At 41.8% G+C, this 27,150-nt stretch overlaps 1 protein-coding gene across 4 annotated transcripts in view; it reads right to left on the bottom strand.

Annotated features, from left to right (window-relative positions):
• IQCK (IQ motif containing K) overlaps positions 1 to 27,150 on the bottom strand; it is a 124,550-nt gene that overhangs the window by 95,404 nt on the left and 1,996 nt on the right. For 2 of the 4 annotated variants that reach the window (XM_019468749.2, XM_019468747.2), the window contains exons 2-4: positions 20,763 to 20,827; positions 19,282 to 19,411; positions 17,740 to 17,837 (exon numbers count right to left, since the gene is read on the bottom strand). In XM_019468749.2, the coding sequence (XP_019324294.1) occupies positions 17,740 to 17,837; positions 19,282 to 19,411; positions 20,763 to 20,827 (293 nt within the window). The remainder of the gene's footprint in view (positions 1 to 17,739; positions 17,838 to 19,281; positions 19,412 to 20,762; positions 20,828 to 27,150) is intronic. The other 2 variants (XM_019468748.2, XM_019468750.2) reach the window with 2 other exon arrangements.

The following is a 27,150-nucleotide window of genomic DNA, read 5'->3' as shown; positions in this document are numbered from 1 at the left end:
AAACTGCTGTGAAATTGATTCTCACCAAAAAGGAAAGTGCTGCTTAAAATTTTTTACTGAAAGCTTTACTATAGCCATTAGTCCATAAAACAGAGCAGTTCCCGAGTTGCTGGAGATTGTTTGCAGTCTTCTACCTCCTTGCTGATAGCCTTTTATTAAAAAATTGAAACACTGCTGGCCAGGGTAATAAAATTAAATGTACTGGAGCATGTAACAGGGTTTTCTAAGTCTGCCTTGCAACAGTAGGGTTGCCTTCAAAAAGCCATCTTTAACCCAACTAAGAAAATACTTGTACAACAATGCAAATATGTATCTAGCATGGATTGCCGTATAATTTAAACAATTCAGCAATTGTAAGATGGCAGTGTCTCTTTTTTTTTCCCGTCCATAAAAGATGCATTGTTCCCTTGGCATTTACTGCAGTGTTTGGTGGTAAAGATTCCTTCTACCAAGGGAATGCAGTTTGACTTACTCTATTAAATAGACTTTTAAAATAGCCCAGTGGTCTGATGTATGAAGGTCATGCAGACAGATTTAATCACTTTTGATGCAAAGAAATAAAATGGAAGAAATTGTGTTTTCCTTCTGATCTGAGCAAGTGTGGACGTGCCGTGCATACTCAGACACGTGGAACAGTGAGGATATTGTTCAGCTGTTGTTTAGTTTAAAAATTATCTGCCAGGGAGCTGAAAGAGAGAAGGGAGAGCAAATGAAAAGTTGTGGTGAGTGAAGAGATAAGAGAGGAAGTAATAGAGAGAAAAATTAAAGAGTGAGATTAAGAAAGTGTGGGCACCCAGGGTTTACGTAATGCGGACAAACATACTGAGTTCATGATTGTTAAAGGGTGAGTATGTGCAAGTTTCGGCAAGCAGAGGAAACAGTTAAGACAACCTCAAACAAGGTTAAAAAGCAATTTTTTTAAAAATTTTTTTAACGTTTATTTATTTTTGATACAGAGAGAGACAGAGCATGAACGGGGGAGGGGCAGAAAGAGAGGGAGACACAGAATCGGAAACAGGCTCCAGGCTCCCATCAGCCCAGAGCCTGACGCGGGGCTCGAACTCACGGACCGCGAGATCGTGACCTGAGCTGAAGCCGGACACCCAACCGACTGAGCCACCCAGGCGCCCCTAAAAAGCAATTTTTAAAAATCCAGAATTAAAAGGAAAAAGACTAAATGACAAAGGATAAGACATCATCATGTCATCATGAGTTTGCAACTTACTTTAAAATGCACCCAAAAAACAAGGTAGATGGATAGACGGATGGACTGATGGATTGGTGGACAGATATGCAACCAAGCCAATAAAGCAAAATGGTAACTGTAGAATCTAGGTGGTAAATATGTGGATGTTCCCTCTGAAATTCTTTCACTGTCTATATTGCTGGAAAAATTTTGTAATAAAATTCGGGGGTGGAAAACATCATCATAAAAGACTGAAACCCCAAAGAGAGAAAAGGCAGAAATTGGAGTTCAACCCAGACAGTACCTTCCCCCAATGTTCATGTTGGGTACGGCCATAAGAAGCAGACTAGAAGTGCAGAGACTAGAAAGAGAAACTACTTGCATTGGAAAGTCACTGAATCTGCATCCGGTAATGAACGTAATTCCACCCCAGAAAGGTCAAAAGCACATGCTGTGAGGTTAGTGCACTGAAGTGTGGCTTGTTATGGCATTGTGTTTGTTGAGATTCTTTGCGTTTGCAAGGTTTAGAAATCTGTTCGGGTTACCTTGGTTCCTGGGTATTTTTTACAAATCAGTTTAGGATAGATTTTGCCGCAGCAAACAACCCCTAAATCTGAGAAGCTTATATCAACAATGGCTTTTTTTTTTCACTCATGTTACATGAACATTTCAATCAGCTATAGCTCCCTGCTCCACGTTGCCTTTACTCTGGGATTCAGGCTGACGAGCTTCTCTCTAAAATAGCGCTAGTTATCACATTAAGTGAAAACGACATGGTGAACCATGCTTTGACTCTTAGAGTGTGTATTTGGAAATGACATATGTCACGTTCACACATTGCTTTGACCAAAGCAGTCACATGGTCAAGCCTCCCTTAGAGAGAGGCCACAAATATTTTTTAACATGAGTATAGTCTCGCACACGGGGTTAGTGTAAAGGCAGAAGGTGTGGAAGGAAAATGGGAATTCCTCTGATTGGGGGCAGGTCTCAGGGAGAAGTGGACCAGGGTCCATGGCTGTTCAGGGCGCAGGTCTGGCTAATCACAGTAGCCTCATCTACTTATAGCTTTGTGGCTCAACAACAGTTCTGGTTCTCAATCTACGTGGGACTCAGCCCTGTGGCATCGCTACTCCCCAGAAGGAAGAATCTGATTGGATTGGTAAGATACTACTCAGAATGGGCCATCCTGTTGGGCAGAGCAATTGTACCAGATCATTTCATAGCCACTTGGCATTCTCAAGTGGCTGCCCATAGGGTGTGACACTTATTCTTGCTCAATCACTTGTAGCCAGGGTAATGGGGACATGGACAAAGCAGGGACAGAGGGCTGAAGTTAAGGCTGTCGGTGTGGCATGCACTTAGAATGTCATAGCCTCCTTTCCCTCATAGCTATTCTCTACAATAAACTTCCAGATGCCTGAGAACCAGCCCCCCAAGACAAAAGTGATAACTGATGCTAGAAACGAGCACTCACTTGGACTACAGCCAGATGCCAAAATACTTATCACAGCAAACTTCAAACAGAAGTTACATTTTCCCCGACTGCATTAGAATTTCATTAAAGAAAAATAATACTTCTCAAAAGAACTTAAAAATACACACTCATGGGGCACCTGGGTGGCTCGGTTGGTTAAGTGTCTGACTTCGGCTCAGGTCATGATCTCACAGTTTGTGGGTTCAAGCCCTGTATCGGGCCCTGTGCTGACAGCTCAGAGCCTGGAGCCTGCTTCGGATTCTGTGTCTTCCTCTCTCTCTGACCCTCCCCAGCTCACGCTCTCTGTCTCTCAAAAATGAATAAATGTTAAGAAAATTAAAAAAAAAATACACTCATAACACAAAGTATAGACCAAGACTTTCAGCACGGGCCACGTGCTCATTTCTAAAAGTGTTCTGAAATAAAAGGAGTAACGCTAAAATAATTCTACCACACCTTTCCTGTGACAAATCTATTTTTTCCACTCCTTAGAAAAGTTTTTCAAACAAAAGTGGATGGTATTTCTAATTCCCTTATTGGTCAAGGCCAGGAAACAGAGTTTCTTCCTACACTGACCAGAGCCCTTGTACTTTTTAAAAGATATTTGGGTATTTTATTTAAAAAATAAAAGACTACAATAAATGACTATAAGATAGCACAGGACTCTAAGAAGAAATAGATTTGTTTTACTGAATTATTCATAGTAGCAAATTTTAGTGTCATGAGATCATCAAATGACTTATCAGGAGTTAGAAATAGTTTCCTGATACTAACTTTTGTTTACAATAGTCTTCATTGTAATGGAATTTGATGAGCAACCAAAGCAAAAGGGAAAATTTTATGCTGTGTGGGATAGGATAGGAAAAGAGGCAGAAAGTCTTATCACCTCTATCCAGACCCTGCATTTAATCCATATTTAAAGCTGAGATAAGATTTATTTTCAGGCATCATTTTAGTCATGCAGAAAACTCCTGATTTCTTTCTAAATTACGCACAGTGCATTGTTCTGGTTTAGTCCTGTTCAGTAAACATTTACTGAGGACCTACTATGTGCCAAGCCTGTGTTAAACACAAGAGATAAAGAAATGAGTAAGCTATGGCTGCACTGTGGTTATTAATTCAACATCCAGCAGCCAACCTCCGGCTGGAGGTTGCTGTGATGAGTATGGAGGATTAAGTCCATCTCCAGCTCCAGGTATGAATCCCGATTAGGCAGTCCAGATAAGCCCACCCCACCTGCCACCTAGACCTAAACCTGGTCCACATTTATCCTGGCCCGAGGGACTTGCTGAATGAAGAATGGGTGCATAATCAATTTCAGACTGATAAGGTATGAGGGGAGATGTGCTGGGGCTTCTGGGAAATCATTTCCTTTTCTTTTCTTTTCTTTTCTTTTCTTTTTAATGTTTATTTTGAGACAGAGAGAGACAGAGTGAGAGTGGGGGAAAGGAAAAGAGAGAGGGAGAAACAGAATCCAAAGCAGGCTCCAGGCTCTGGAGCTGTCAGCACAGAGCCCGACGCAGGGATTGAACCCACAAGCTGCGAGATCATGACCTGAGCCGAAGTTGGACGCTCAACTGACTGAGCCACCCAGGTGCCCCAGGTTGCTGTAGTTGCGGGGGCAAAGCCTAGGCCAGTGGCAGTATCTGTTTGGCCACTCTGAGGGAAGCTAGCCTGAGGATAAAACCAACTTTGCAAGAGGCCACCCAGAGAGGCAGAAGAGAACCAAGTCTCTGGTTTTATCATTGAGTTCTCAATCAAACCCATCCTGAAATCTTCCTTCTTTACATCAGAACCTTTTAGTTTACTGAACCAAAGAATCCCCTTCATTATTTAAGACAGTTTCCTGCTGTTCGCAGCACAATGAGTCCTAGCCAAGATAGCTGCCCAGTATCCTTTCTGCCTTCTTTGGTAACAGCACCTTGAGTTCCTTTTGGGGATCTGTCTTTCCCCAATTCTAAAGCTATGTGCACTGGGTTAGGGAATCCTTCACTTTGCCCAACAGCCCACTGCCCACTAAATTCCCCTAGTTCCATGGACTGATTCCAAAGTAGGTCATTGACCTGAGTCAGTTCAATTAGAAACTCAGGAAGAGACTTTCTCTTTCTAAGGCATGAGACATAGGCTAGTGTCACAAGGCAGGGACCATTTGAGGGTGGAGCCACGCCAGAGGAAACTGAATCAAGAGATGGAGAGGGAACCAAATCGTGAAGACATCATCTGGGTCCCCAGATCAAGCTGTGGAAGATATCCCCATGGGAGAGGACATATATAAACAAACAAACAAACAAACAAACAATCTTTTTCACAGAAGTCAGTTCAAATGGGGTTTTCTGTCATGTGAGGGACTGGCCCCCAGAGTTAACTAACAGATACGGGAATAGCGAGTTCTGCATACTTAACACATCCAGCTGGAACAAACTCTTTGAGTTCATCATACTTTTTACTGCTGACAATATAAACTTTTATAAAAAATTGCTTATGGCAAAAATTATTAACTTAATTATTAACCAAAATATTTTCAGAGCTGCATTGGAAAGAAATCCCAAGTGAAGTTTATAATAGCCACTAAGCCAGCTCTGTTCAGTATATCTGTCCAGTTATGTTCTTATTAAGTTCTCGCCTCTCATGTTCCAATTAAGCTAATCCAAAGGCAGGGCTAGATGTCAGTGGATCACCAAGAACATGGAGCCAAATGTAATGTCTAATCTTAAAATGATATTTACATGTCTCAAGCTTAATTTACCACTAGAATACAACCCAATTCATGACAGAATAGGAATGGTATTATGGCCTTTTAATCAATGTTCAGTCTAAGAAAAATGCTGAAGTTCTATATTAACAATTGCATAGTTGATTTTCTTTTCACCTCTTCCAAATCACATGGACTCTGGGCTGCCCAAGGATCCCAGGGAAGGCAGCTATAAATATAAATAGAAGATCAGGAAGGTCAATGTCAACAAAGATGCAGCAAGGAACAGGCAAGTCTTCATGAAAATTCTACAAAGACCTGTCTTGGTATAAAAATTATTTGCAACCTAACTTCACAGTTATGCCTCCAAGAGATCAAGGGGTCTCTTGCACTCCCTTTAAGGCCTGCTGTCTGCTCAGAGAAGATGGAAAAATTGATCAGGACCTATGCAAAAGGAAGCTTCTGGCAGAGGCTCTGACAATCAGGGCTTTCTTAATCCATCTCACTATCTCCGTCTGAAACTGGGTTTATTCTTTCTTCACTTTCAACCTGGACCCACGTCTCCTCCCTCTGTTTTCTTACTTGCTGCCAGCTGCCTCTCTTCCTGAATCCCTCAAGCACAATCTTGAAAGACAATGGCTACCCCCTACTGAACACTCACCTTGTGCTAAGTGCCATACACAGAACATCTTAATCCTCCCAAAAACCCTGGTGAGGTGGGTACTATGGTTATCACCCTCCCCATTTAACAAATAAGAAAACTGAGACCCTTAGAGTTTTAGAGTTTAAGGAAACTTCCCAGATGCCCAGAGCTAGCAAAACTTGGAGGAGGGAGGGCACCTGGGTGGCTCAGTCAGTTAAGCATCTAACTTTGGCTCAGGTCATGATTTCACAGTCTGTGAGTTCGAGCCCTGTGTTGGGCTCTGTGCTGACAGCTCAGAGTCTGGAGCCTGCTTCAGATTCTGTGTCTCTCTCTCTCTTTGCCCCTTCCCTGCTCACACTCGGGTCTCTCTCTCTCTCTCTTTCTCTCAAAAGATGAATAAATGTTAAAAAAACTTTTTTTTTTAAAGTTGGAGGAGGGGATTCAAGCCCACCCTTTTGATTCCAGCAACCCTACCTTACCTTTCCTTACTGTATTCTCAGAGCCCTCCACATGTCTGAGTTTAACCTCCCACTACTCTTTAACTCCCCACATGGCCAGTCTCAACCCACCTCTTCCTTACATACTGCCCTCATTCTTAGTTTTCCATTCCGGGCCTAAGGAACATTTTTCCAATTCAATTTTGTTCTTATTTTATTGCTACTTTTCACTGTAGCTGTGCCAGTCACTGAGCTGAACACATTATCTTATTTAAACTCTCTTACTATGAATGATATTATCATTATATGTAATAATGATATGTATATCATTATGTATATTATAATAATATATATATTATCATTACTATTTCTATTTCACAGAGGAGTACACTGAGGCTTAGAAGGTTAAAATTACAAGGTCCCAGTGCTAGCCAGGTCCAAAGTCACCTACCTAGAAAGAGGTAGAACTGGGCTCTCAATTCAGGTAAGCATAGCTCCAAACTCTATGCTTAATCATTAAGCTTCCCTTACACTGCCTCCCACATAACAACAGCAGCAGCTACTACTACAAAAATCTGGGTTTTTTTAGGATTTCAGAACAAGAGTTGGCAAACTTTCTTAAATGGCCAGGTATACATATTAGGCTTGTGTTACAACTATTCAACTTGGCTACAGTGAAAGAGTGCAAAAGTGCACTTTTAGTGCAAAAGTGGCCATAGACAAAAATGTAAAGGAGTGGGTGTGGCTGTGTTCCAATAAAATTTCAGTTACAAAAAGAGGTAGCTGGCCCTACAGGCCATAATTTGCAGACCTCTGCTTTAGAACATTATCAATCACTGATAGATGCTTTTTCATGCAGAAGCATGGAAAAATCCATAGTACTTGATTTCTGACCCAGAAATCTGATTTCAAGAAAGCTCGTTTTCACCCATTTCCTGGACAGCCCTTTTATTATTCTAAGGGATTAACAGTTTAAACATCTTTTGGCTCTGGAAGTAGTTTATGACTTGGGTTTTCTTGTTCCTAAAAAGTAGCAGGAGAAATGCAGCTCTCTAAACAACCAAGAGGGCCAAAAGAATCAATTGAACCTTATTTTCACTTTTTAAAAAAGGGTTTCCAATCCTTTAGACATTAATTCTCAAGAGTATTTTGGGATACCTTGCAGTCTTTCTTTCTTTTTCGGTCACTATGGCTGTGATTCTAGCAGCTTCTTCAGCATTGGAGGGCCCTTAATAGCGCATTCTCAGGTTCTGAGCTCACCATATTATTTCCAAGGGTTATGTTTAGATTTTTACAAATATATATTACTTTTTAAATGCGCTAGTATTTTTAGAACGATGAGGAAAATCCATCCTTGGCCATCTGTAATACCCAGAAATTAGTAACAAGGATACCACCTTCCATTTATTCAAGCAACAACTGGTCACTCAGCAGGGACCATGGGGAATAACATTCCTTTTACAGACTCGCTATTTTCTAGGCATCATGTTAATCATGTTAACAACAGTTAATATGCATTGAATGTTGTCACTCTGCCAGGCACTCTTCTAAATTTTACTTAGCTCATTTATCCTCATGACAACTACATATTATTAGGTTACTATTCTTATTATTCCCATTTTACAGATTAGGAAACAGGGGCACAGAAAGGTTAAATACCTTGTCCAAAGTCACTTACTAGTAGATGGTCAGAGTCAGAATTTGAACTCAGTTGGACTCCAGAACTTGCTCTTTCACACATTACCTCATTTAACCCTGTCCATAAGCCCACCAGTGGTTTACAAATGAGGGGAGGAGGGAGTTGCAGACAAGTAACTTCCCTGAAGTCACTAGGCTAGAGCCAGAAGTCAAACCTGCCACCTGCTGCCAAATCCATACTATTTCTAATACAGTATATGAGGTGAATTGCAAAAAGGGCCACCATTCTTCACCCCTTCCTGGATCCACAACCTTTGCAGTGTAGTTTTAAAGCTCTTCCCATCAAAAGGTGGAGTCTATTTTCTTACTCTCTGAATCTGAGCTGGCCTTGTGACTTGCTTTGGCCAAGGTAATGCCGTAAAAGTAGCAATGTGCCAGTTCCAAACCTCATCAGGCTCAAGAGGCCTTGAGAACTTCTACTTGAACCCTCGCACCCCTGCCCAGCTACAATGTGAACTCTCCAGGGTTAATTTGATGGAAGCTGAGTGGCCAAGTTGAACAGAGGTGATACATCCCAGCTAAGGCCTTCCTAGACCCAGCCTGCCCACAGACACAAGAATGGCCCCAACCAAGGCCAGAAGAACCTCCCAGCTGAGCCCAGCCCAATTGCTCTCTTGCAGGAGAATGAACTAAATAAACTGTTGTTTTATGCCACTAATTTTTGAGGTAGTGTGTTATGTAGCAAAAAATCAACAGATGCCGTGTATAATAAGTGAAATGCAATTTATAGCCAAATGCTCTCCCTATTTAGCAGACAGTCAAGACTGCTACGACAGCCCCCTGGCATAGAGCCATGCCCCTGAAAGCAAGAGGACAAAGCTTCAGAGCAGAAAAGGAAAATCCTGTCACAAAGCCACTGCCCTTTATTTTATAAGGCAACCATGGGGTCACCCTCAGGTCAGAGCCTGTTGACTTTCTTTCTAAAGCCTTGTCTTTTGAGGATGACTTTGATTTTTAGAAACAAAAGCAACTCCTAGCCAAGTTTGGGAATGAAGTGATCAATGCTGCCATTGTTAAAAAGAAGAAAGAAAAGAAGCATGACTATCAAGTTATAATAAGATTTTCTTGTATGGTTTACAAACTGGATCGGACAGCAATTCCAAGAGCCTCAGAGCGAAGTATTTTCAACACTAACAGCCTTATTGGCATTCAGCAGTCCCCTCCTTATCCACAGAGGATAGGTTCCAAGACCTCAGTGGATGCCTGAAACTGCCGTGAGTACCAAACCCTGCATGTAGTATGTTTTCCCCGTATATACATACCTATGACAAACTTAATTTATAAATTAGGCACAATAAGACAACAACAATTTCAACAATGTTTTTTTAAGTTTATTTATTTATTTTGAGAGAGACAGAGAGAGCAAGCTGGGGAGGGAGGGGGCAGAGACAGAGAGGTGGGGGGGGAGAGAGAGAGAATCCCAAGCAGGCTCTCGCTGTCAGCACAAAACCTGATGCGGGGCTTGAACTCACGAACCGTGAGATAATGACCTGAGCCAAAACCAAGAATCAGACGCTTAACTGACTGAGCCACCCAGGCGCCCCCATGGGTACTTCTTGAACCTCTGTTTCCTTATCCATAAAAGAGGGACAATAAAACCACCCATTCAAAGGGTTACTGTAAGTAACAATGCGATCACAATGTGAAATAATGCCTGGCATATGGAAAGTACTCTACAAATGATTGCCATCAATCACCATTGATTAATCACTTAGAAGGTAACTGTTGGGTAATGGTAGATGATTAAGAAATAGCTCTTAACTTAGAGCCGTATGTCATATTTAGGTACTAACTTCCAAAATGTGAAATTGGGATCTGCTATCTGGACCCACTTAAATGCTGTGACATTCAATCAAATGTAATAAGATCAGGTAAAAACCCAGTTTCCTCTACTGAAAATCTATCCAAGCAATAAAGATGAAGTACTGATACACGTACAACACAGATGAACCTCACAAACACTGTACTAAATGAAATAAGCCAGATGTAAAAGACCATATTATGTGATTCTAGTTATTTGAAATGTTCAGAAAAGGTAAATCTATGGAGATAAAAAGTAGATTCGCTGTTGCTTGGGGGTAGGGGTGGAAATGAAGAGTAACCAGAAATAGCCACTAGAGATTGGGGTGGGGAGAGGTTATGGAAATGTTCTAAAATTAGATTGTGGCAATGGCTGCACAACTCTAAATGTGGTTCAGTTAAAATGAGTGGACTTTTTAAAATCCTTTTTTTAGAGGCACCCAGGTGGCTCAATCAGTCGAGCATCTGACTCTTGATTTTGGCTCAGGTCATGATCTTGCGGTTGTGGGATTGAGCCCTGCATCGGGCTCTGCACTGACAGCATGGAGCCTGCTTGGGATTCTCTCTCCCTCCTCTCTGCCCCTCTCCCCTACTTTCACTTGCTCTCCTATCTCCATTTAACATACAAACACAGGTGGGGTCTTTTTTTCATGGTTTTAATATATATTGATTTTTCCAGGAAAGCAACCACCACATATACTGAGGGAAAAGTGTACTTTGTTCTATTCAGAACCTAAGAGTTTCTCACCATTTCAGAAAAATCCGAACACCATAGGCAATATCACTTACAGTATCTGAATGACTGATACATCATGTGTGATGCAGTCTGCCTTTTTGCAGCTATCATATTCATGGTGATTCTTTTTTTTTTTTAATGTTTTTATTTATTTTTGAGACAGGGAGAGACAGAGCACGAGCAGGGGAGGGGCAGAGAGAGAGGGAGACACAGAATCAGAAGCAGGCTCCAGGCTCTGAGCTGTCAGCACAGAGCCCAACGCGGGGCTCGAACTCACGAACTGTGAGATCATGACCTGAGCTGAGGTCGGACACTCGACCGACTGAGCCACCCAGGAGCCCCTGATTCTATGTATATGTATGAGCAAGTCACTACTCATATCTTCTAGTATAGTTTTACCTGAGATTTTAAAAAATTAAAAAATATTACATATGTTTTAAATGGTTTCCATTTTCTTTCTCCTTTATGCTATAGTCTGCTATAGTATAAACAGCCACTATATATGTGTGTGTGTGTGTGTGTGTGTGTGTATATATATATATATATACATATATATGTGTGTATACATATACACACACACACACACACACACACACACACATATATATGTTTGAAATTATTGCACGGATAGATGCAATAGATTATTAGCTAATGAGCACCTAATGAATCATGCATGGTAGGTCCATGCCCCTTATGCCCCTTTGCAATGTGACTTTGCTAATTTTTCTAGAAGGAGTCTATTTCTCACCTACTTATGGGTTGCCATGTGAGTTGCTGGCTTTGTGAATTGCTTTGACCAATGGAACGTGGTAGAAGGGTTGCTGTTGGAGTTCCAGAGCCCCAGCCTCACATTTCTGCCTTTGCCCTCTTGGAAATGTCCTGAAACCACCAGGCTGTAAAGAAGCAGGGCTGGCTTGCTACAGGATAAGAGCCATGAGGAGGAGAACTGAAGTGCCTAGCCAACACCAGCACTGAGGCCCCAGCCATGTGCCTGACACCAGCTTGGACCTCCCAGCCCTTCCCAGTCACCTGCTGAAAGCAGTCACATGAGTGAGTCGAGGTGAGACCAAGAGAAGAACATTCAGCCCACAGAAATATTAAATCAATGTGTTAAGACGTGCAGTTTCCAGGTAGTTTGTTATAAACAACACACACAGCAGGGGCACCCAGGTGGCTCAGCTGGTTAAGCATCTGACTCTTGATCTTGGCTCAGGTCATGATCTCATGGTTTGTGAGTTTGAGCCCCACATCTGGCTCTGCAATAAGACTGCGGAGCCTGCTTGGGATTCTCTCTCTTCTTCTCTCTCTCTCTGCCCCCTCCCAGTTCACATGCACTCTCTCTCTCTCTTTCTCTCAAAATTATCTAAGCATTTCAAGATATGAAAAGGCTCTTTACAATGTGACAAGGGGGCACAGGGCCCAACAACACAGAGAACATTGTGCTGATGAGTTCCCACTGCTCCTAAAATAAAACCCACACTTTTTACTGGCTTATATGATGTGGCCACTGTAGAGCGGCCATCTTACCTCCCACCTCATTGGTTTGCTCTGCTCCCCCCATACTGGCTTCCTTTTTGTCCCTGGAAGAGGTGACTGAATTTGGCAGTACTGGGTCATTAAGAAAGCTTAAGAAGAGTTGTGCTGGAGGATTTCAGGGTCAAAGCACCACAAGTAAAAGAGAGAACAAATGGTGTAAAAAGATGGAGGTGAGGTGTGTCACTGTTACTCAATGTGTCAGTGAAAATGGAAAAGAAAGAAAATCACCTAAATTGGGGGCAAGGGCCCATTTATTTATAACATTTTTTATAATTACCAAAGTAATTGACACTTATTTTCAATTTTTCAAATATTATTGAAATACTGAAATATAAGAGAGAAAAGCCCTCTAAATTTGCATCCCACCCCCCCCCACCCCCAACCCCCCCCCCCCCCCCCCCGCTTATGTGTGATTTTCACTTATTGGCTGACAGGTTTAGATACTATCATTTACCTTTGGCTTGGTCTATGTACTGTGCACGTCAGTATATACACAGGAAATGCCTGTGCAATATCTATTGTCAATTCAGATATAATTCCACCAACTATTTGTACCAAGTAATCATTTCCCACTCTTTATCTTTCACAGAGTATGTTTGTTTAACACAATATAAAATACTGCTAGCAGCCAGCTAATTTCACAGCAACACTAAAAGGTCCATAGACTTTCTTAATAGATGGTCACTTTAGTGTCCTACAGTTGTCACCTACATCTTCTCTATGACCTTTTCACATGTAGTTGAAAACAATGATCTGGGAAAAGAATGAATAAATTTATTCCACTTGCTAAGAACATCTTAGGACATGCACAGGGTCTTTATCTAATCCTAAGGCTGAGATAATTATTGCAAATCATTCACTTAAGGTTTAGTCTCCCAGTTGTAATCTCCTCCAAAAAATCAGGACTAGAGAAATAAAGCTGAAATTTATTCTGAGCACTTAAAAGATTAAAATATGAGAGCATCTGGGTGGCTCAGTTGTTTGGGCATCCGACTCTGGATTTAGGCTCAGATCATGATCTCATGGTTCATGGGACTGAGCTCCACGTTGGGCTCTACGCTGACAGTGCAGAGCCTGCTTTGGATTCTCTTTCTCCGTCTCTCTCTCTCTCTGCCCCTCCCCCACTCCTGTGTGTGTGCGTGCACATGTGCATGCTCTCTCTCTCAAAATAAATATTTAAAAAAACAAAAGATGATAATATCCAATGATGAACAAACTGTTTGATTAGGATCTTTATGAAAGTCACCAGAGTTCAATTTATAATATTTAAAATGACACGTATAAAGGAATTGAATTATGAATTAATCAAAATCAAAATCATCAAACTTACACAGCTTGTGTGCGACAGAGTCAGACTGGAAGCAAAGTCTGCCTGATTCTGGAGGCTGGGTTCTGAAGCACTGGATGAGGTACCATAGACTTCCTCTTTTGTGTTTGTGTGTGTGTGTGTGTGTGTGTGTGTGTGTGTGTGTGTGTGTGTTTAATTGGCCAGGTGCTCTATGACATAGTAATTAGGTGTCACTGATGCTTGTCTCTTTCTCTCTCTCTCTCTCTCTGCTTTATTCCCTCCAGTTTTTCTTGGAGTGTCACAGTACTCACGGGGCCAATCTAAATAAACGATCCTGCCCCACGATGTCTACATGAGGGCTCTGTCTGTGTGACTGACTGCCCCAGATCTGCCTCATTTCTTACTGCTCTTCTCCACAGCTTCCAGACCCATCTTTCATATCAGAATCTGGCCTGTGCTTTTGGCAAGCCACTGGACTGACACCAGTGTGGTCTGGGGGTCAAACTCCTAGCCTCAGGAAGCAGACTGCTTGGCTTGAATCTTGGCTCTACCACATACTGGTTGTTCCCTTGAGCTTGTTGGTTAACCTTGGTGCTGCATAGTCCTCATCTATAAGATAAGGGCACATACGTTGGGGTGCCTGGGTGGGTCAGTTGGTTGAGCGTCCGACTTTGGCTCAGGTCATGATCTCCAGTCTGTGAGTTCAAGCCCTGCATCGGGCTCTGTACTGACAGCTCAGAGCGTGAAGCCTGCTTTGGATTCTGGGTCTCCCTCTCTCTCTGCTCCTCCCCTGCTCAAGCTCTGTCTCTCTGTCTCTCAAAAATAAATAAACATTAAAAAAAAAAAAAGAGCACCCACATTGGAGGGCTGCTGGGAAGATGAAACTTTCTTCAGACAAAATGCTTAGAACAATGTCTGGCACAAAGCAAAGGCCCTAAAGCGCTAGAAACTACTATTCTTCAATTCCAGCTTCTTGCTCATCCCCCTGGCTCTCCATTGGCTAGGAGGTCCCTTCAATTTCAGAGGAGGGGCTCCTTATTCAGCTCTAGCGCTAGGGGCAGCCTCCCTACAGTCTACCTTCCTCCAGAGGCAGTAAATCCAGACACTGCAGCTACAGTTAGTAAATTACTTCTGGAATGTAATAGCTAGGGCAAACTGACAAGTGCTCCCATAACTTAACCGCTATCTTAAAAGTTGGCTCTCACTTTTGAGGAACCGTATTAATTCATTCATCCGACAAATATTTAGTGAGTCCCTACCACGTACCAGGCACTGCTGGAGCTACATCATAGAACAAAACGGAAAATAATGAAAGCGAGGGAACATAACTATAAGCCAGCATTTTAAGGGCAAAATACAAATCAGCAATTATTTCTTGAGCGACCTAATATGAACACTGTTTCAAGATATAATTTGAATGGCTCCAATAAACAATGAATTACGCTGCTGTTTAAGAGTCATTTGGATGCAAGTTCAGTTGTGGGTGACAGATAAGAATGCTTCAGTTATGTAATTTTGGCTGGAGGCTGGTTATCATTCAGTTTAGCATCTATTCCCACTGACAGGATGTGAGGAACAGCTGAATTGAGAAAATGCAAATCTGTTGTGCAGATCTGGATAAGAGGAGCTCCATTTGGGTCTGACAAATGCTGATGTAATTTTCAAGGCTTCAAAAATAACCCACAAAAGGCTACATGACCAGGGGGTGAAAAAAGAGGGAATCACATTTAATTAACAAATCCCAAGTCAGGAAACGAAAGAAGTTAATGGTAATTCACCCATCTTGCATATTTGTAGCACTCAAGTTACTTGAGCTTCTGGGAAGAGCCTGAGGGCAGGCAGGGAGGAAACTGAGGCTCACAGATCCCCTAGGTTTCCCACTGCAAGGAAGTGGCTGAGCAGGATTTTGGACTCCAGTGTGTCTGGCTGCCTTTAAAGTTGATCAATTTTCGCAAGCTAACAGTTTTAAGAACTCACATTTTCTACATTCCCTGATCGTTCATTACAACATTTAAACTTTAATGCTCCATTCAAGCACCCTGCAGCATTTGATGTTTAGACTAGTTTCACTTAGTCCCAGAGGCAGCTCATCTGCAGGATGTCGAAGATGAAATATGAGTTGGCATGAGGATGCCTCATTAATCTCTAATACAAACAGAAATTTTTCTGATTCTTTAAAAGCATTTTATCATTGCTTAGAGGCTGGAAACTGTTTCTAGCCCCCTCATTACAAAACTATTTATGGACAGACATTAGATATAGAACCCTCAATGTAAAATCTTAATTACTGCCCTTTTAGCTGATTTTTGTGTGCTCTGAAGGGGTATAAATTAGAAGGATAACAGCTGAAGAAATTAGAGTAAAGTCTGCACGATTCAATAGAGCTGTGCCAAGTCTAGATGTGCATTCACAGCACCTAGATCCCTTCTTGTTTTTTCTCCACGTCCATTCTTATTTCAGAGGCTCAAATAAGAACAGAAACAAAGGGTAGGGAAAAAAGAAACTCCAGCTACTGAAGGCTTTACTGCTCGTTTGTGGTTTTCTTGAGGACAGGGCCATATCTGGTCCTCTCTATGTCCCTCCCTAGGGTCTGGCCCCGTAATCAGCACATAGTAGGGCTAAACAAATATTTGTTGAATAGAACTTAATTTGGGTGACCTAATCTGTTTGCAGATACTCCTTACACATATTCAAACAAAGGTTATTCCACTGTGCTCATTTCATTGTTTAATCATTGTGATCCACCCTTTGTTCAATCTAATAAAAGGCACAGCACACTTAATATACTTTGGCCAACAGCAAGATTAAAAAGAAAAATCCCTGAAATGTGACTTGCGAGACTGTGTGGTCTCCCTCATTTAGCAGCAGGACCTGAGGCCAGACAGACAAAGCCACCTGACAATGGCAGGGTCAGGCCAAGGCTCTGCTCTCTGGCCCCTGGCCTCACTACCAATCCACATGGCTGCACCTTGCACCTGTTAACACCACATTGAGGAGGGGAAAGTCAGTTATGAATAGGGGACAAAAATTAAGTCCTCAGGAGAGGCCAAATGAGCAAATTAACAAATGCAGGAAGTGGAAGCAGTTCAGATTTTATAACCTGTGGCAAGTAACAATCTGTTCTTCACACAACAGATATGGATTTAAAAATCAGTGTTTCCTAGAGCTATTTAGAGGACAGTCTCCAACTCTCATTGTTTGGGAGGGATGAAATTAGGACTATCTGGGGTATGGGTGTCTCCTCAGTATATAAAAGCACTATCCAGGCAGTATCCACTTCTCAGAGAGAGGCTCTGTGCTGAAGGGCGACCAAACAGTTTAAACCATTAACTGCGAATGCTCTCAAGATCCTGGGATGTGTCAAACTGATTGGGGTTTGCACTGTAGTTACTGCCAATCTATTAAGTATCATTTTGAATCATTTAGCCTGGATTTGAATCCCAACTCTGCCATTCATCCTTGATCATCATTCTAAATGTCCTTATTCTCCTGTTGCCTCATCTACAAAATGCAGACGGCACTAATAGGAATCTCACAAGGCTGTTGCTAGGGATGCATGAAATCATGGATGGTAAAGCACTAAGCAAAGTACTTGGTCAATATTAAATATTGTGGCTATTTTATATTCTTCATGTGGGCCATGCCCAATTCTAGTATTCAAAACTGTGCAGGGAACACACACGTCCAAAGTATCCTGTCAGCTGTAGAAAAGTGGGAGCCTCCATAAGGGTGTTTACAGGAAGGTGTGCAGGACTGGGACTCCATTTACACACATAACTGGCTGCAGTGTGACAATGACTACTGCTTACGGAGCACTCACTATGTGCCAAGCCTCTCCTGAAGCAAGCTACACGCACGGTGCTGGACACGAAGTGGAGTAGTGAGAGGCCAGAGGTGGGAAGGCCAATCCAGAGTCAGATAAAATTTAAGGAGAGCTTTAATCTGCACACAAACACAGTCAAAGGGAGTGAAAGATCCGACAGACCTGGTAGATGCCAATTACCCAGGAGAAAGGCAGGCAGGGAGGCCAAGAAGGTAGAAAAGCTCTCCGGAGCAGATGGCAGTGTGTGTGTGTGTGCACAACTAGATGTCACGGCTGGAGTGGAGTGAGTGACCAAAACACAGCCTTCCCTCCCAAAGGGATTGTTTTGAGAACAACCACTTGACGGTACTGAGATAATGAGGTACCATCTGATAAAAAGAAATTACTGAGCATTCAGAAATAAAGAAACCCCACAAAGCAACTAACCTCAAAACATTTTTCTTTCTTTGCTTGGTGAAGCAGGCTAGCCATTCCAGGAAGCAGAACTGGAAAGATGAATGTTTCCAAATATTCCTTGGGGGAACCTAAACCAAACAAAAAAAATCCCACTGAAAATCCCAAATGGCCCAAATGAATCTGGGAGAAACGTTTGCTTCTGAACCAAAAAAAAAGATACCATCCATGAAATAACATGACCTTAATGCTACATTTTACTCCAGACTGCTGAGTTGGTCTGTATTCTTGAAGAAACTTAAAATATCTTTGAGCCTCTGCAGACTGGCCAAGGATGGAGATGGGGTCTTGCACAGGGCCAGGGCCACAGGCACAGACAGTAAGGAGGCCAGTGTGGCTGGAGGGAAAGCAAGGCAAGTGTGGTGGCGATGAGGCCAGAGAGGAACAGGATGGGGGTACGACGTCTAGGGCCTTATGGCCATAGTAATGGTGGTGGTGGTTGTCAAGGCCCGAAGCACACCAGCAGAGACAACAGAACAGAGCGATAGGAGAGGTCTGGCACGAGGGAGGGCCAGAGGAACTGGGCCCAGGGAGATGGAGAAAGTTTAGATCTCTGGCTCCAGGCCACAATGCAGGGCAGCATGATATTTTCTTCCACTTCTTACATTTCCCTCTCTTTGATTTTAATGTAAAATCAAAGTATGCTTGGCTGTTAGTTATCGTCTTTATTATATTTTAACATTCAAGATAAATCAGTGGGATAAAAGATATTTGTCTTAAAAATAAAAATTAGTGGTGCCTGCATGGCTCATTCAGTTAAGTGTCTGACTTCAGCTGAGATCATGATCTTACGGTTTGTGAGCTCGAGCCCTGCGTTGGGCTCTCTGCTGTCAGCAGAGCCTGCTTCAGATCTTCTGTCCTTCTCTCTCTCTGCCCCTCCCCTACTCACTTTCTCTCTCTCTCAAAGATAAAAAAACATTAAAAAAAAATAGGGGCGCCTGGGTGGCTCAGTCAGTTGAACGTCAGACTTCAGCTCAGGTCATGATCTCACAGTTTGTAGGTTCGAGTCCCATGTTGGGCTCTGTGCTGACAGCTCAGAGAAGCCTGCTTCATATTCTGTGTCTCATCCTCTCTCTGCCCCTCCCCGACTCATGCTCTGCCTCTCTCTCTCTTAAAAATAAATAAACATTGAAAAAAATTAAAAAATAAAATTAAGGGGCGCCTGGGTGGCTCAGTCGGTTAAGAGTCCGACTTCGGCTCAGGTCATGATCTCACAGTCCGTGAGTTCGAGCCCCGCGTCGGGCTCTGTGCTGAAGGCTCAGAGCCTGGAGCCCGTTTCAGATTGTGTCTCCCTCTCTCTGCCCCTCCCCTGTTCATGCTCTGTCTCTCTCTGTCTCAAAAATAAAAAAACGTTAAAAAAATTAAAATTAAAATTGAAATTAAAATTAAAACAAGAGCATATTCTTTCATACTTATGTGGTCACCTTGAGGTCTGTCCACCCCATCCCCATCCTGTGGTTTTGCAATGTTACAAGCCCCAAATTACAAAAGACAATATTTTACTTCCTTACTTACATGTTTTTGGATGGATTTTTTCCAACTTAACTTGAGGACAGGGTACATGTGAGTCCGTGGTCAAATGAGGAGTTGAATAAAGGTGCTCTGTATTGAAGCCATGGAAAATCGTTTCCTCCAATGGTGAAACCTGATGGGGGGTGGTATTGGGGAGGGAATCAATTCATAAAATTGTTTAAATAACTATATTTTCTTTATAACCTAACAAAGGATAAAACTCTGTATTAACTTCAGGTTCAAGGGGCATAATAAGCACAAATCTCTGTTCCTCCTCCCTTCTGAGACACCTAAAATGACAATCAAGGAATAAAGCCCTCATAGAGAAAAGAGGACAACCAGAGGATGAAAGATTTGCAAGCATTTCTAAAACAAACGGGTGAAGCCTGTCATCAAATTAAGAAAGAGAAGGAATGGCAGCCCACGATCCACAAGAGGAAATTGCCCCAGAGGATGGGGGTCCCTCGTCCCATCAGAACTCCAAAAGGCTTCAATGATTTGGAGGCTCCCTGCATGCTAACCCCGAAGAAAAGTCTTCCAGTAGACAATCACTCCCCAAGGGCTCGCAGTTTTTCCACTGGTAGAAGAGACTCATCCAGAAGACAAACCCACATGCACAGTAGCAGGGAAAATCACACCAAAGAAAAATCCACTCAGACCCCCATTTTAAATTTTGAATAAATAATCCAAGTTCTCCCACACAGATAAAACACATCAATAGCACGAGACAAAGATCAAGACCCACAAAGAACTGACTCTGGAAGAAGCACATACAATTTAGGGAAGAGAACTGTAGTTGGTATCTGCAGAGCAATTTGAGAAAGCATTGCATCCCTAAAGCGAGAAGAGGATGCTATGAACAAGGAACAATCACAGACCAGGAAATTTCTTAGACACAAGAATCTCTAATAGTGGCAGCTGCGATAATGTACTAGAAGTGTAGAGACTCAGGTTTGGTCCCATCTCTGTGACCCTGCTCAAGTCGCTGAATGTCTCAGAACCTTGCTCTTTTATTTTAAACTCCATTAAGTCCTGTTTTACTCCAAGTATACTGCCTGAGGGCCCCCCTTCCTAGCTGCCTTGTCCTTGGCCCTCTTAGTACAGTCGTTATTTTGCTCATGCTGGCATACTTAGGAAACGTGCTCTATCACCTGCTGTCCCCAACACGGACATGTGTTGACTCCTTTGTGAAGACCTTTCTCATCCAGGATCTCATTTGAACCCCACAGACGTCCTACGAATTAGTCGAGGATCATCTGTTCCATTTAAAAGATATGAAAACTGAGGCTCAGAGAGATTATATGAATGATGCCCTTTAAGTCACACCATTAGGAGTAGAGTTAGTATTGGCCACCATTTCTGGTTTTAACTCCAGTGCCTTCCCTCTCCCACCTCCCTAGCTCATGACACTGACATTCGCCAGCCATTGGCACTGTTCTCACGTAAGAACCTTTTATTTGGGTTGGGGCCTGTGTGATACTCACAGTAATCATACCTTCTGGTTTGACTTTACATCCCTCTGGAAAGGGAGGCAGCTCAGCTTCATACTCTAAAGAGTGGGAAAAAAAAAAATCCTCAATTCCACACTTCATTGCAGTTTGCGGTGCGATTTCCCTTCCTCTGAATAAAACATTCTTAAATTTTATTTTCCTTGATGATGTATAGAAATGAAAACAACTGGCTATTACAGGTTAGTAATTATCGTGAGCCACCTTATTTAAAATGGGTAAAAGAAGACTGTTCTCTTGCATGACAGAGTCAGGCTTTATGGAAGAGGTTGAGGTTCTTTTGCTGAGAGGGTACAACTTTAGATTTTGCCCCCAAGTTATGGTAACTACCAGGAATGAAAGAAGAGAATGGAGGGAAGCTAAGGGAAGACACGGATAGCTACAGAGGGGAGGGGAGGGCAGAATAGAAGTGACAGAGAGATGGGCTGTCCTTTGCAGTCATGAGGATGAACATGAAGATGGCCCGGTTGGGGTATGCATTTGGAAGAACAATCCCATAAAGACCTTGCTCCTCAAAGTACACTCAAGAACGAGCAGCACTGGGCATCCCTGGGAAGTTAGAATTGCAACACCTCAAGCCCACCCCAGACCTGCTGAATTTGAACCTGCATTTTAACAAGATACCAGCTGACTTGTGCACACAAGTGGTAGCTCTGCTGTAAACTCCAGTAGTTTCCTATCCTGGCTGCACACTAGCATCACTGGGAAGGGGAGGTTTTTGAAAATACTAAAGTCTGGGCCTAACTCCAGAAATTCTGATTCAATGGGTCTAGGGCAGAAATGCTCATGGGCTACATTAGTTACATGCCTAAAAGAAAGAGTGGTAAAAATATTTCTGGAAAAGTCAATGTTTTAAAGGCAAATGCATAATCACTTTGTAGCGAGGAGGAAAAAACAGTTTCTGGGCAAGATGGTATTGATGGAATATAACTGAATTGGACTCATGCTTTCTTCTACCACCTGGTTACTTGTCAGTAAAACATCTCTTGAATTTTTTTTTAAAACTCCTAGGTATCAGGCTGTGATGAGTATGTTACGCTGCAGGAGCAATTTTGATTTCCAATACTAGCTATATTAGTTTTCTACTGCTGTGTAACAAACTACCACAAACTTAGCAACTTAAAACAACACAAATTTATTATTTCACAGTTCCTGTGGGTCAGCAGTCCAGGTATGGGTTAGTCTCATCAGGGTGAAATCAAGGTGTTGGCCACGGCTGTGATGTCATCTGAGGGTTGGGTCTTCTTCTAAGATCATTGGTTGTTGGCAGTTCTGTTTCTTGTGGTTGTAGGTCTAACATCCCCATTTTCTTTTTGTTGGTGGGACTCCCGGCTCCTAGAGACCACCTTCGAGTTCTCGCCACGGACAGTTCACACATGGTTAGTTGCTACTTCGAGATGAGCAGGAGTCTCTTCTGCTTTAATGTCTTTGACTTGTTTTAAGGGCTCATCTGATTAGGTCCAGCCCACCTACCATGATCTTCCTAATTTAAAGTCAACTGATGAACTGTAATTACATCTGGAAAATCTCTTGACAGCAATGCCTAGATTTGTGTTGGATTGAATAACTGGGAGGTGTGTGCAACTGGGGAGTGGGAATCCTTGGATCTTAGAATTCTGCTTACCGTAACAGCTCGGGTTCTACCACTTTGTTTTTCCTCTCAAGCAAGTAAATTCACTCTTCTTCCCCAAACAGTTTGAGAGACACGAACATGGTATGAAAACTATTTATTTAGATTTAAGATATATACATTTAGAACTCTGATTACAAAGGCAATACATGCTATTGTGAGAAAATTCCAAAGAATACAGACCTGTCTTATGTAGGGAGTGTAAGTCACATCTGATCCCATCACAACCATAATAACCACTGTATTTACTAACATATGTATATAATATGCAAATACATTTATTTACATTAGATCTCCTACACCAGGTCAGACCATCCAAGTATAGAACCTCATAGCACAGTCCTTTTTCTTCTTCATTTATATCAGCTTTATCCTTATTTGAAGTTTGTAAAAATTAATGACTATCTCTTCTAATAGACTATGTATTTTGTGAGGGAAATTGTCTGGGTCTGCTTATGCTCAGTATCATATTCCCAAACAATACTTGCTGAATGAATGAATGAACAAAATAAAGAGTATAGCAAGTTACTTTTGACCCTTTATCTATTAATTTGTTCATATTTATTGACGGCCCGCTATGTGCCAGGAACCATTCTAGATGTTGAATGTGTGACACCTTTCAACGTTGTTATATACAGGATATGCCACAATTATTTAACCAGTGTACTCTTAGTGGGTGTTCAGGTTTTTTACAATGCTTCATTATTACAAACAATGCTGCCATGAGCATCATTATATATACATCATAAATTGGAAGGGAGATATTTTTGTAGGATTAATTCTTAGAAGTGGAATTGTTCTGTTAAAGAAAAAAAATAATTTAAAATTTGGGCCCAAATGCCAAATGTTCCTACAAAAAGTTTACAACAATTTATACTCCTAATAGTAAGACTCTCTGTTTCTCTGGGTTATTACCAATCCTATATTTAAAATGATATTTTGCTTTTATCTGCATTTCATTGTCATTTATTTTTATTTTTTCTATTTAGATTTTTTCTAAGAAGACTTCTTAGGAATTCACTTAAAGTTGATGGAAAAAATGCAAATTTTTTCATCATACAACCACAAAAGATAAACAGTTGAAATGATTATGTAGAAGCATGGGAAAATACATTATCTTCAGGACAATCTGATGTGTTTGTGATTTCAAGTCTGTAATATTTAAGAGAATCTGGCATATTTGAGAACTTGTCACTTTTGCCTTGTGATTTCAATTTAAAATATATAATTGATTACAGACTGATGCTTTTTTCCACTGAAAGCCACGAGTTTGTATAAATTTGATTAAGTTTGTAAAGAGTATTGAACTCATTAAAACAACTTGATTCACCATGGTTTGACTCAATTTATTTTTTGAAATAATTTTTAATTAAAAATATTTTTGTGTGTTTATTTATTTACTTTGAGAGAGAGAGAGAGAGACAGAGCAAGCAGGGGAGGGGCATAGAGACAGGGAGAGAGAATACCAAGCAGGCTCTGAGCTATCAGCATGAAGCCTGATATGGGGATTGGGCTCACAAACCATGAGTCAGATGCTCAACTGACTAGTCACCCAGGTGCCCCCAAAACATTTTTAATGTTTATTTTTGAGAGAGAGAGAAAAAGAACATGCACATGCACGTGAGAGAGCATGAGCCGGGGAGGGGCAGAGAGAGACAAAGACACAGAATCTGAAGCAGGCTCCAGGCCCTGAGGTGTTAGCAGAGATAGATGCGGGGCTTGAACTCACAAAACTGTGAGATCATGACCTGAGCAGAAACCAAGAGTTGGATGCTTAACCGACTGAGCCACCCAGGTGCCCAGGAATAATTTCTTGTGGCTAAAAATACACAGGACAGGAGAGTAGTACTGTGCTTTGTACCTCACTTGGAGAGCTTATTTAAAATGGAGAGCTTGGGAACTTACCCCCAAGAAGTCCCACCTCATTAGGTCCAGTACAGAGCACAGGAATCTGCATTTTAATAAGTAATCTAGATTTGATGCAGGTGCTCCCAGTCTACACTTTGAAGCATGCTGTATGTTGCCTAAGGGTTTGGACTTGAGTGACACACACATCGGAGTTCAAGCCTGGTTCTGCCACTTGCTTCAGGCAAGTTTCCTAAACTCTATCTGCTTCAGTTTCCTCATATGTACAACAGGCAAAACCCTGAGTTCTTGTGAGGTTTAAATGAGAGGAAAAGCATCTAGCACAGTGCCTGGCACATAAAAAGCAGCTCAATAAATGTTGCCATTAGGATGACTTGAACAAATGGTAGGTGATGAAACAAACAAACAAACAAACAAAAGATTATTAAAGGGCTTAGGTATTAAGGTAAAGAGTTTGTTTATCATGAAAGCTATGAAAATCATTGCAGGTCATGGCATAACGTAATCAGATTTGAATTTTAAAGACATTCCTGTGGAAGATGGTCTGGACGGTGGCCTTCTGCAAATAAAAAGCTACAGCAGCAATCCAAATAGCAAGTGGTAAGGGCCTGATCTAAAGCAGCGCCATGAGAATCAAGGATGAGGAGATGGGGGTTACAAATGTTAAGCAGGTAGAATTTGTAGGGACTGGGGATCATGGAAAGCAAATGGGAAGCATGTTAAGATGAATCTCTGATTTCTGGACTGGGTAGCTGAGTGAATGATGGTAACACTCATTGAGATGGAAAGTTGTTGGTGTCTAGAATAGTGCCTAGAGTCATTACTGGCCCAGCATTTAAAACAGTTCCCAACATGGGTAGATATGTTGACAATATATGAGAATAATTTCATTGGAACCATGACATAAGTAGGAGCTAGTATGCGCTGGGTTAAGAGAATAGGAATGAAAGTGGTATGAACAAGGGCAGTGTCTTCTTTCCAGAAGCTTGGATGAGAGAAGAAAATGGGAAGACAAGGGCTAGAACATAATAGGGGCTAAGGGAGAAGTTTTTCCTTAAGATGACAGACTAAAGGATGTTTGCAAGCAAAAGCCAGTAAAGAAGTTAGATGTAGGAGGAGAGGGGGTGACAGAGCAGGATCCTGGGATTGCAAGAGGATGGTACCAAAGCACAGATGTAGGCGGAGCTGTGAATAGCAGGGTAAACACTTCTTCCATGCATGCAGATGCAATTATGTTTATTGGTAATATGGAAGTTGGAGGATCCCCTTCCTGCTTCTGATTGCCTTACTATTCTCAGTGAATGCCTCCTACATTTACTAAGTGGTATCACACAATGTTTGAGGAGGGCAGTAGAAACTTGGGACTAGCAGATGGGGGCTGTTGATTGACAGGCACTGTGAGAGCCTCTTGGTGTCATTTTTCTCCAGCTGTACTCAGCTGCTGCGCTAGGGTTACAAGCAGGCATTCAGAGCTGGTCCATACCGGTATCTGGGAGTTGGGATGGAGGAACTCGATTTTACAATAGCTTTAAGGATTGAGGCCAGAGAGGGTTTGGAGTGATGAACCAATGGCAATGAGGATGCTGATGAGAGTAGTAACAGCAATATCAAAATAGAAGATGGGAAACTCGCGATACTTTGACTCAGTCTTCCTTAAAACTATAGTTAAAAATCATGTCACAAGTAAGATTTAACTAGAAGCCTTGGCAGTGAAGGAACTTTATTTATCAATAATACAAGTGCCTTTGAGAATACAAAGGTCAGAGGTAGTCGTCACTGTTAAGATGAGACAGAAAATTAAAGAACATTTACAAGTAAGTTGTCAACTTATATACACACACACACACACACACACACACACAGCAGCAGCAGCATAGGACAGTCTTAAGTCAGATATTTACCTGTTCTGTATTTCATTTTCTTGAAACTGAGTTTCTGACGGGTCTGATTGCTGTGATAATTAGCTTAAAATTTTTTTTTAACGTTTGTTTATTTTTGAAGGAGAGACAGAGTGTGAGCAGAGGAGGGGCAGAGAGAGAGACACACACACAGAATCGGAAGCAGGTTCCAGGCTCTAGCTATCAGCACAGAGCCCAACGCAGGGCTCAAACTCACAAACTGCAAGATCATGACCTAAGCCGAAGTCAAATGCTTAACTGACAGAGCCACCCAGGTGCCCCAATAATTTGCTTTTTAAATGGAGATATACTAATAGAATGTAATACTTAACCTCAAACATAGAATTACCACAAAGTCTGTTTTTCATGTTTGTCGTGAGACACTAAATCTTACTATCTCTTATAGAAAATTGCATGTTAGAATGTTTAAGAAATTGGGTTTATTCACCTGGGTTGTAATAATCATCACAGCACCTGAGTATATAATTCACCACCTTTGACCTCATTAACTTCTTAAAAAAAAAATTTTTTTTTAATTTACTTTTGAGATAGAGACAGAGCACGAGCAGAAGAGGGGCAGAGAGAGAGGGAGACAATGAATCTGAAAGAAGCTCCAGGTTCTGAGCTGTCAGCATAGAGCCCAGCGTGGGGTTCAAACTCATGAACTGTGAGATCGTGACCTGAGCCAAAGCTGGACGCTTAACCAACTGAGCCACCCAGGCACACCAGACCTCATTAACTTTTGGATGTAACTCTGTCACTTTGTGAGCGGCATCAGTTCACTTGCTTTTTAGAGAGCACCAAAACCTTTTGTCTTTGCTTTCTCCCTACAGGGCTGTTTGACCAAAATAAATCCCATGATTCTAAAACACAGTGCAAACCATGTTTCTTTGTTAACAACAGCAAACATTTATTGAGCACTTTCTAAATGCCAGACACTGTGCTAAGCATCTTCACATACATTTTCTTA

This window comes from Panthera pardus, unplaced genomic scaffold (assembly GCF_024362965.1).
Source record: "Panthera pardus isolate Hobbes unplaced genomic scaffold, ASM2436296v1 HiC_scaffold_5, whole genome shotgun sequence".
Classification (NCBI taxonomy): domain Eukaryota; kingdom Metazoa; phylum Chordata; class Mammalia; order Carnivora; family Felidae; genus Panthera; species Panthera pardus.
This window is presented reverse-complemented; position numbering and strand designations above follow the sequence as displayed.